The sequence below is a fragment of the Leishmania mexicana genome, chromosome 12, assembly GCF_000234665.1.
Source record: "Leishmania mexicana MHOM/GT/2001/U1103 complete genome, chromosome 12".
Classification (NCBI taxonomy): Eukaryota; Euglenozoa; class Kinetoplastea; order Trypanosomatida; family Trypanosomatidae; genus Leishmania; species Leishmania mexicana.
This window is the reverse complement of record NC_018316.1, coordinates 312,066-322,131: the sequence shown is the minus strand read 5'-3', so window position 1 is coordinate 322,131 and position 10,066 is coordinate 312,066. Positions and strand designations below refer to the sequence as shown.

At 63.5% G+C, this 10,066-nt stretch overlaps 2 protein-coding genes across 2 annotated transcripts; both read right to left on the bottom strand.

Annotated features, from left to right (window-relative positions):
* Nucleotides 1-210: 210 nt before the first annotated feature.
* Nucleotides 211-4,206, bottom strand: LMXM_12_0620 (conserved hypothetical protein; the record flags this gene model as incomplete). The annotated part of the gene is made up of 1 exon (XM_003873117.1): nt 211-4,206. The coding sequence occupies one exon, from the start codon at nt 4,204-4,206 to the stop codon at nt 211-213; it is 3,996 nt and encodes a 1,331-aa protein (XP_003873166.1).
* Nucleotides 4,207-5,785: 1,579 nt separating this feature from the next.
* Nucleotides 5,786-8,986, bottom strand: LMXM_12_0610 (conserved hypothetical protein; the record flags this gene model as incomplete). Its single annotated transcript, XM_003873116.1, has 1 exon — nt 5,786-8,986. One exon carries the CDS (start codon nt 8,984-8,986, stop codon nt 5,786-5,788), a length of 3,201 nt encoding a protein of 1,066 aa, XP_003873165.1.
* Nucleotides 8,987-10,066: the final 1,080 nt, after the last annotated feature.

Sequence of the window (10,066 nt, the reverse complement as noted above, 5' to 3'; positions counted from 1 at the left end):
CGTTTGCCTGCTGCTGTCTTGTGTCGCTTGCGTGCGTGTGCGTGCGGAGCCTGTAGAGGAGAAGCCATGCACCCAAGAGACGGGGGGAGGGGCGAGCGATACAGAGAACCGCCAGGTCGCACCAAAGGACAGCATCGCACTTCCGCTCTTGATGGCACTGACGAGGCGGTCCCCCCATACACCTCATCCTTCGGGACATTCCCCTGCTGATCAGAATGGCGTCGCAAAGCGTCGCTCGAGTTGCGACAACGACGAAACCTCCGACACAGATGGCGCAGACCTTGCGCTTGCCGTGGCCGCCGCCACCTCCCACACTGCGCGTGCTGGCTCTGATGACCAGGTAGCTTGCATCTCCGCTCTCGGCTGTGAGCCTTGAGCCACCGCGGCCGCCGCCGCCGTCGGGTCGCCCATGTCTTTCGTTACCGCTGATCGGTCTCCCTGTTTTACATCTGCCAGCTGAGTCGTGGCGACCGTGGTAGAGTAGGAGAGCTGCCGAGGGTCGAGCTCGACATCGGTGCTGGCATCGCTTCCCTTTGCATAGCGCGCCGCAGCTGCAGGGTGGCCCTGTGCAGCAATGGTTTTCCCAAAAGCCGAGAAATCAGTATTCGACAAAGATGCGCTGACCGTCAACGCAGAACCGGCGGCTTCTGCCGGTGCTCCGCCAGCCGCGACCACGGCCACAGACGACCGTGCTACTCCCTGGCCACCGTCGGGTTCGCGCTGGCCCTGGTGCGGAACGTAGCACCTATGCTCCTGCAGGGAGAGAGACGTGGGCACGATGATCATGGCGCTGCTCCGCAAGGCCTCGCCGAGGAAGGGGTCTGCCGCTGTTGCTTGCCATGGTAGTGAGGACGGGGCATCGGCGTTGTGCGCCGTCGGGGACATCACCGCGTGCGGCAGGTGTCCCAGTGATTGCAGCAGCTGCTGCTGTCGGCCGGCAAGCTGCTCAAGAGTCTGAAAAATGCCGCTCCCTCTGCGACGGGTTGGAGTGGTTTCTGCTGCTGCTGATACTGCTGCGCCCGTCTTGTGCGGAGTTGCGGCTTCCGAACGACCGTTCCGAGTCACGGCGGCAGCGCCGCCAGCATCACTTTTCTCTCTCTCAGAGTCGTGCCGGCCTGCATCGCCTTGGCTGCTGCCGCCGGGATTAATCATGCGAGTCGCCCCGCCGCCGTTCGCGAGACCCCTTGTAGACGCCGGCTGTGGCGCCGGTCGCACAAGCGGCACTGCGACGGACGAGCGGAGGAGAGATGCAGAGCCGAAATCGTCCTCATCCGCTTCCCCTGCACTGTTGGCGCCATCTCCTTGGTACCCATAAGCTGCAGGAATTGCTGAGCCGCCGTCTGGCAGCTGCCGTAATGCATGGTGTGACTCACGCTGAGGTGCCCCGCCGCGTCCGTGATCAGCGAGTACTTGCTGCACGGTGTCGCGAAGGTACTGCTGAAGCGCCGAATCTCCGCCGTGAAGCACGTTGCGGTGGCTCTCGATGTTCGACACCCCGCGCTGCATCGCAGGCCCTTTGTCGGGGGCCGCAGCAGCAGCAACAAAGGAGACCGCCGATGAGGGGCGTGGCAGCTGCGCGATGAGCTCCGCCGCGCGGACGCCTGGTGCAGATGCGCCGTAGTCATATGAGAGGCTGTCTCCGAGCGAAAAAGACGGCTGCGCATCGCGCGCACCGCCAGCCCCCCTCACCCCGTCGCTTAAGGCAAGGCTTCCGCGGTAAGTAGAGGGGGTGAGGTGCGTGTTGAAGGGGCCGACTCGTGCCGTGGATGCAGTCACCAGCTGTGCTGACGCTGTCTGCCGCTGATGGCTTCCAGGTACAGCAGCGACGGCATCTGCATCCCTGATCAACACCCTCGCTTGAAACCCTCGCGCACGCGGTGCGCTCACGACATCATCAAAGAAAACCTCGCCCGCCTGCTTTGACAGAGGTGTCGCGGACTGTGGTCTTTGTGTGCGTGAATAACCGCGTGCGGGTTCAGCAGCGTACGCGGCTGCACCGGCATGACCTCCGGTCGCCGCCGGCTGCGGCTGGTCCTGCTGCTCTTCCTCTTCAGGGATGTTGTAGATGTGGCCCCCACGCTGGCAGGAGAGAAGGGGCGTGGCATGCGGCTGTGATCTTGCCGCGCCGGTGGCGGTGCGCAGAGGATTCGCCCCGCCTGCGGTGGTTTGGGCCGGGACAAAGGGGAGCGCTCGCAGAGGCGATGGAAATGGCGACGCCCCGGCCCCACCGCCACGGAGCGCGGCTGTGGTAGAGCTTACTGCTGCAGCGTAGCCAGGCGATCCCTGAGCCGGCCAGGGAGAGCCACTGCCAGCGGTTCGCGGCGTTCCGGGATGTAATGGCGGAGCCGCGGCCAATGGAGACGCGGCGCGGAACAAGAGCGGTGGCTGAAGTAGATGGCTGGCTTCAGTGGATGATCCCGCGTGCCCCTCACCATCGGATTGACCTGTATCTCGTGGCACAGTGCGTTCGATGGTCTCCACGTGTTGCCCAGCTGCTGCCTGCGTCAGTGTAACTGGTGGGCGCTGAGGACTGCCGGAAGCAACCGCTGGGTCACGCTGCGCACGCTTTACACGGGCGGCTCCCCTGAAGGGCGAGGACACAACCCCCTCCACCTCGCTGGAGGATGGGATCGACTCACCCCCCTCCGGTACAGCATGAGCAGCGTCGCCAGCGCCAGCGGGTGCAGAATCGCTCCCATGCTGCTCTTTGCGAGGCGACGGGGAGGGGGCAATGCCTTGCGCCTCCGCCCCCCACTCGAGCTGCAGCACCGGAGACCAGCCCTCCGTTTCCTCTCCCTCCTTCACCCGACGTCGGCCACCTCGCACGGACACCCGCGGCACCTCAAGAAGGGACGCCAACGTGTGGTGCGCTGCCTGCCGCATCTCCCGCGTCCACGTGGCCTGCTCCATGGCGCACCGCAGTAGCTCCGCCTCTCTCTCCTTTTCTCGCAGGCGCGTCTGCAGAACAGTCACACTCCCCTCCGCGCGCGACAGCTGCTGGGCTTGCGCCGTGTGAGCCTGCTGCAGCCGCTCACGCGCCTCTTGCTCACTAGAGCACGTAGCCCGCAGTGTCTCTGCATCGCGCTGGCTGCGGCGGGCGGCAGCTTCGTGCTGAAGTGCGCGCGCCTGTGCCTCCTCCAGCTCTATGCGGAGGGCGCGGAGCTGCTGACGAAGGTCGTCCTCGAGTTTTGCAGCGCGCGTTGTAAAGTTTTTAGTCTGCTCGCTGTGGGACTGCTGAAGGATCTCCTGCTGTCGCATGGCTTCTTGCGTCGCCTTGCGGGCAGCAGCCAGATCGTCTTGGAGAGCCTGAGCACGGCGCTGCTCCTGTGCGACCTGACCGCGGTACAGCAACTCCAGGTCCTGGGCACGCTGCGCGTAGCGCTGCGCATCATGGCGCGCCGCCTCCTCTTGATCATTCAGCCGCGAGCGGAGCATAGTTACCATCCTTTCCAGCTCCGCGCGGAGCTTCTCCTTGTTAGTCACCGCCGTCTCGAGCTCTGAGAGGCGCCACCGCATGGACTCGCGCTCGTCGTGCGCGGCGGTGTGACCGGCGCCGAGTTGGTCCAGCTCCTGCTGAACCAGCCGTGCCTCCCGCCGCGTCGCGGCCGCCCTCGCCTGGAATTCCTCCTCCTTTTCTTGCAGGGCAGAGCGAAGCTGCTGCGCGTGTGTGTCGGCCTGTTCTCGCAGCGCCTCTCGATGCTTCGACTCGGCGCGGTGCATCTCGGCTTGCAGTTGAATTAGCTGCCGGCGCAAGTCGCTGCTGTCGGCCATGGAGGCGTCACGCTGGGCCTGTATGGCGTCTCTCTCGCTGACGAGTGCATCGAGCTGCTCGCGGAGATGCTTGGACTTGTTGGCCCACTCCAGCTCGAACTGCTGAATACGCTCCTGCTGGCGCGTGTGACTCGACCGCAATAGCTGGTGCTCCTTGCTTTGCATCTCCTCCTGCGCGCGGAGACTGTTCAGCTGCAGCCGCAATCCGTCTGCCTCGCGCGTGGCCTCCTCGTAGTCGTCGTGGAGGCGCTGAAACAAAGTGTGTAGCTCACTGAGCTCCGCTGCGGCGGTGTCGCGCTCCTGCACCAGAGCGCGAATGCGGTGGCGCTGCTGCTCGACTAGCAGAGGCAGGGGCACCGAGTGAGCAATGGCGTCGTCCGTGGCCGGACACAGAAAGTGGCTTCCAGAGCCTTCCTGGGTGGCTGCCGGCACCATCGATGGCAATTGGCGTTGCGGCTCAAGAGCGGTGGCGCCAACTTGGCTTTCTCGGTCATGTGTGCCTGAGCCACACCGTCTGCTACCTGGAAAAACTGTGGGCTGCGAGGCCGAAGATGAGGAAGAAGCTACGGATGCGGACCGTGACAACGTGGTCGATAACGGCGCCGCTGCCATCGCGGACGCCCTCACCAGACTTGCCTGGGTATCTGGTCGGGTGTTAAGCGCGCTTGCGCTAGAAGTTGTAAGGGTGTGTCCTGGAGACGAAACGGTGGCAGAAGATGAGGAGAGAGAGGGCGACGGTACCGTGCGCTGGCGGCCCAATTTGCTGCTGTCTGGAGGGACCCCGGTGGGGGCGACCGTGGTGGCGCCAGTGGCAGCACCGAGCGTTGTGCGTTGCGCACTAAAGGGCGGGGCACCGTCCTGATCTACCAGCCGCCGTGGCGTCTGCAGTGCAGCGGGCATACGGATGTCTATGACAGACCGCCCTTCCCCCCTTGTTGTGCGTGTACTTGCACGCGGCGTCTACTACCCGGAGCTCACCGAGAGGACCGATGCCCTGATGTTGTATCCCACCGTTCCTCTCTCTGCGTATGCCTCAAGGCGACCAGACGCCCACGCACACGCCCACCCCGCCTCTCTTCCTCCTCCTCGACAGAGGTCGGGGTCGGGGTCGGGGGGGGGGGGGGGTCGGTTATCTATGAATGCACGCGCACACAAACAGCACAGCACACACAGAAGGAAAAAAGTTGCACCTCTTCTGTACGGCTCTGAAGATATATATTATATATTTATATCTCGCCAGCGCACCTGTGTGGACGTGGACGTGCTTCTATGAATGTGCAGAGGGAGGCGGGGGGAGGGGGAGGGGAGGTGCCCGTTGGCGGGGTGTTTGGCGGCCTTTTGTGTGTGTGTGTGTGTGTGTGCGGACTTCTTGTTGCTGAGAGGCGCGCTGCCCTGCAGGAGTCTCTCCCGCGGCTGACGACACAACAACGAAAGGCACAAGAAGAAGGGACGCAAGAGAAGGACTGCATGTACATGTGTGCGTGTGCACTTCTGAGAGAGTGAGATGTAGATCCGCCACAAGGATACGAAAGCCGAGTGGGGCGGAAGGGGGGAAGTCAGCCTTCCTACTGAGAGGGGGTATCTTGACACCCCATCGACTGCCCTTCGCCTCGCATTGTGGACCGGTCGGTGTGTTCTCAGACGTCGCTCGCACAAAAGGCAGAGGAGGATGAGGGGGGAGGGAGAGCGCAACCAGCGCTGCAGGTACGGCAGCCGTGAAGAGTCACGCGCCATCTATCAGCGCGCACGCACCGCGTCATGCTACAGGTCCCCCCTTCTATTGATTCGTGCAGAGCACTCAAAGAACATGCAACATCCACGACGGTGTCATTCGTCTGCTGTGCGCGTGTGGAGAGGAGCCGGTGGCACATCAGAGAGCCCAGCCCCCGCTGGCTGTCAACAAAGATGGGCCTCGAGTGCGCCGACCTCCACCGTCCTCCCTCACCAGTGCCGCACCCACTTGCTCGATCAACCCTCAAGTCGCGTGGCGACGCAGCGCTTGCCGCGACTAATGCTACCGGCCAAGCAGCTGGGACACAAGCGGGTTCCTGTGCTGCTGATGCTGCACCGACGAAGATGACGGCTGCGCCGCCGCAGAGGCGGAAGCCGATGCTGCCACGGGGAGGGTTGAGCCGCCTCCGCCCGCCCCGATTTGAAGAAGGTGCATCGCCTGCGCCCTCAGCATGCAGATCTCTTGGTGGCGGCTGCGGACAAACGCCACCGGCGGCACATCACCGGCACTCGGCGCCGTGGTCGCCGCAACAGCAGCGAGCGCCGCCGAAGCCGACGCAGAGACGGAGGCGTTGGAGGCTGGGCCGCTCCGCGGCTGACGCACCCGTCGTCTATGAGGTGCATCCTCTGCAGCTCTCTGCGGTGCACTGCTCTCTGCACCGCCTTGCTCGCTCTCGCCAGCCGCAGCCAACGGTGCTGACGTCTCCGCTGCCTCCTCGTTGCCGGCGCCGTTGTGACCGGATGGCATCACAAGCTCCGCCATGGTGCTGAGATGCTCTTCAGCTTTGTTGAGGTGCTGCAGTGCCGCAGCAGCGCGTGCGTGGTGCAGGGCGGTCCGCCCCGCCGCCATCGCGGCCGATGCCGGGGACGACATCAACGACACATTATTCGCACCAGGCGAGAAGAGTACCGTGTCGTAGCTGGAGGAGCGAGAAACCCCCTCCACTGAGCTCCGCGCTCGCTGCACGCACTGTTGAACGATAAAAGGCAGTGCGAGAAGAAGGTCCTCCGTGGACGCCGCGGGACTTTGTGCGAGCTTCTCCAGATACACACAGGCACGTGTGTAGCTCGAGTTGGCGATGTGGTGCGTAGCGATCCGCCGCACATACGCCGGGTAGCTCGGCGAAGAGCTCGAGTCGTACGTCTCTGCGCGTTCTAGGCAGGCAATGCTCTCGGCAATGCGACCATCGTGCTCCAAACAGTTGGCCACCGCCACCCACATCCCCGGATCCGCCGGGCGCAGGGACGTGGTGTGCCAATAGTAGTAAAGAGCATGGTGGTACGCCTCCAGCAACTCGTAGATCTGCCCCAGGTTGTACCAACCGCGGTAATCGCGCTCGTTGAGCTCGACCGCCGTCCGGTAGGCCTCCACGGCGGCTGTCGTGTTCTTCACCTCCACGTAGGCGTGCCCGAGCAGCAGCCACGCCTCCGCGCACTGCGGGTCGATCGCGGTTGCGCGATGGAAGTGCAACGCAGCCCGGTCATGCTGGCCGAGTAGAACGTAATAGTTCCCCACAGCAAAGTTCGTCTCCGCCCGGAACGCGTCCGCCTGGTAGACCGACTGTGCGAGGCTGCTGAGCCCCAGACGATCGCGCTTCGTGTAGAGCACATTCGAGTAGTCGTACAAGATGGCGAGGTAGTGCGGGTCGAGGGAGCGGATGCGCTGGTAGAGCGCCTCTGCTCTGTCGAGCCGGTTGCGTTGGTGGTAATAGAAGTGGGCGAGCTGGCTGAGGAAGAACGGCGTGTCAGGGAACAGCAGAGAGAAGCACTCCCACGCGTTGGACGGCGCAGCGGCGGGGATGGGCGGCGTTGCGCCGGCGTTGGTTCGCGGCGGCGGCGGCGGCGACGTGCGCGTGCCGGCTTTGGCGGCTTGTCCTTCGGGTGGCGCAGAGCAAGGTGGCGACGGCGCGAACCCGTCGCTGGGAACCGCGGCGGCAGCAGCGGCGATGCGCAGCCGCGCCGATGACACCGGCGTTATCCCCAGCAGCCCCCGCACCTCGGCGGCGAAAATGTCCACCATGAAAAACGGCTCTAATCCATCAAAGGCGGCGTCCAGCTCGGCCAGCTGCGCCTCACGACTCACGAGGCACGCAAGGTCTTCCCAGGCGCACCGCAGTAGTGGGTTGACACTCACCGCCGCCATCAGAAACGTCGCGCTTTCCTGGCGCATGCGAAGTTCCCGCAGCACCACGCCCATGAGCCACGACAGGTATGGATCTATATGCAACAAGTCCGACGTAGGTGCCGCATCGGATTCGCCGCCTGGCACTGCCACTGCTTTCGCGGCTGGAGAGCCGGCTGGAGAGACGTTCGAGAAAGCGGACGAGGCGGCGGTGCCAGAGGAGAGGGCGTCGTGCGTGCAGCCGGCTGGCTTTGTTGCCGCAGGCCGAGAGGCAGAGGCACCTGTGATCATCACAGCGGCTGTATCGGTTGTCGTTGCCGCTGAGACGGCGCGGCTCGCCAGCCACACCGCGCTAGATGTCGTCCACGGGCGCTTCGCGCTCGAAGTGTGGTGAGGGCCTGGAAGAGGTCCTGCCAAGGCGGTGTGCAGTGCTGCCTCGTCGTCGCCACCGTCTCCATGCTGCGGCTCAGGGTCGCTATTACTAGAGCTCGGCAGGTTTAGCATGTTTACTGGGTTGCGCATCGCTTCGAGGAGGTAGGCGCGCAGCACTCGTGCGTGCGGGTGTAACGCTCGCTGCTGCCCACTGCGGCCCATGCTGCTACTTTCTGCACCGCCGCCCTGAGAGGCGTTGTTGCTCAGCTGCTTCGCCTTCACGCCATCCATGAAAAGGGCGTAGAGGCTGAGGAACTGGAGGATAGGGGGCAGCTCCGTCGTGCGGAACCCACGGACCACCTCCGGCAGAGGTAAGGAGAGGCCCCCTTCATTGTCAGGCACTTCACTCGCGGGTATGGGCCACGTCCTCTGCGTTGTCGAAGGCAAACGAGCGCCGCAGCTCCTGCCAACCGCCGTGTTTCGCATCACCTCGCGCAGAATCAAATGATGGCAGCGCTGATACTCGCCCTTGGTGAAGTACCCCAGCGCGACTCGGTGCAGGCGTTGCCAGCGGGCGGAGGGGGTGGCACGAGCACCTCCTGCTATGCCGTGATCGCCGAATACACCGCTATCCAACTGTATAGCATTGTAAAGAGGGCTGCCGCCGTGACCACCGTATGAGCACGCCTGCAGCGGGGTCGTGAGAAGCGACGGCAGTGCGTGCAGGCTCATCTCACTCAGCCACGTCGCCGCATTTATGAGGCCGCGCCGCTCGCACTGCACAGCAACAGCATCCATCGCTTCGCCAACGGTGATGCTCGCGGATGAGCGAGTCTCGGCGGGCACTGGGGTGGTATCGCCGACGTTGGCGGCTGTAGCAGGAGAGAACTGCTGAAGCCCACCAATGCCGCCGCTCGTACCGCTGCAAAAGCCGCTGTGCCCTGATGAGCCCTCTACCCCTGGCAAGGACGATGGGGACGACCATTCCATCTGCGGTTGGCGAGCGTGTAATTTGGGCGGGTGGATGTGTTCTATGATGAAGTGTGTGTGTGTGTGTGTGTGTGGGTGGGTGGGTCAGGGTGAGTGGGTAAGTGGATGCGTCACGATGTTCGCGCCTGCCCTCCCTCCCCGTCCTGCCTTGAAGTCAGTAGCGAAGCGCAGCCGCCAACGAAGGTATAAAGCCCAGCGTAAAAGTGAGCACGGCGATGGGACTCCTCTGCATGTGTGTGCGTGTCGTCAGTAGAGAAATATGCGGAATACAAGGAGAGAGCGCGGTGGAGGGTGAAGAGACCATGATCCGGCGAGAGGGCGGGGAGAGGAAAGACCAGCCACGCGGCAGAGGTGCGATATGCGTGTGCAACAGTGTGCCTGTGCGTGTGGGTGTGTGCGCGCCTCTGTGTAAAGATGCAGTGTGGCACCGAAAGAAGAAGGAAGGGCCTGCGCGAGGAGAACTCTCCCCACGCCATTTCGCCTACTGAGGTGTGCTCGTAGGCGCATCGCATGCACACACACACACACACTGCTGACGCCATCCACCAGCGTTGCCATCACCAAGAGAGAGATACAGAGAGAGAAGACGACCCCACCACCACCACCAACACCACCAGGTCTGTCTCTACCACCGTTTTCACGCTGCCGCACCCATTGATTCCGGTAGATGTAAACGGGGCTTCGAACACACCCAAATACGCTGCCGCAACGACAACGTGCGCCGTGGGACTTCGTCAACGACAGGAGTGACCACACGCACATGACCTGCACGACCATCGCGCTGTCGACCTTTTTCGGTTCCCTTGCTCCCGGTGTCGCTACGAAACTCGAGTGAGGAAATAGAGAAAAGATCGAGAGACACGCTCAAGCACACACACACACACATGTTGGAGGGACGGAGAGGGCGGGGGGGGGGGGGGGCAGAGGTGACAAGGATACGGCCATGAAGACAAATGCCCAGGGGGAGGGGGGAGAAGGTGGCACACAACAAAAAAACTGCAGGGCGAGGGAAGAGACGCCCTACGCCCACAGACGGAGGCGCAGATGGAGAACAGACAAAAGGAAATCATCGACAGCGCA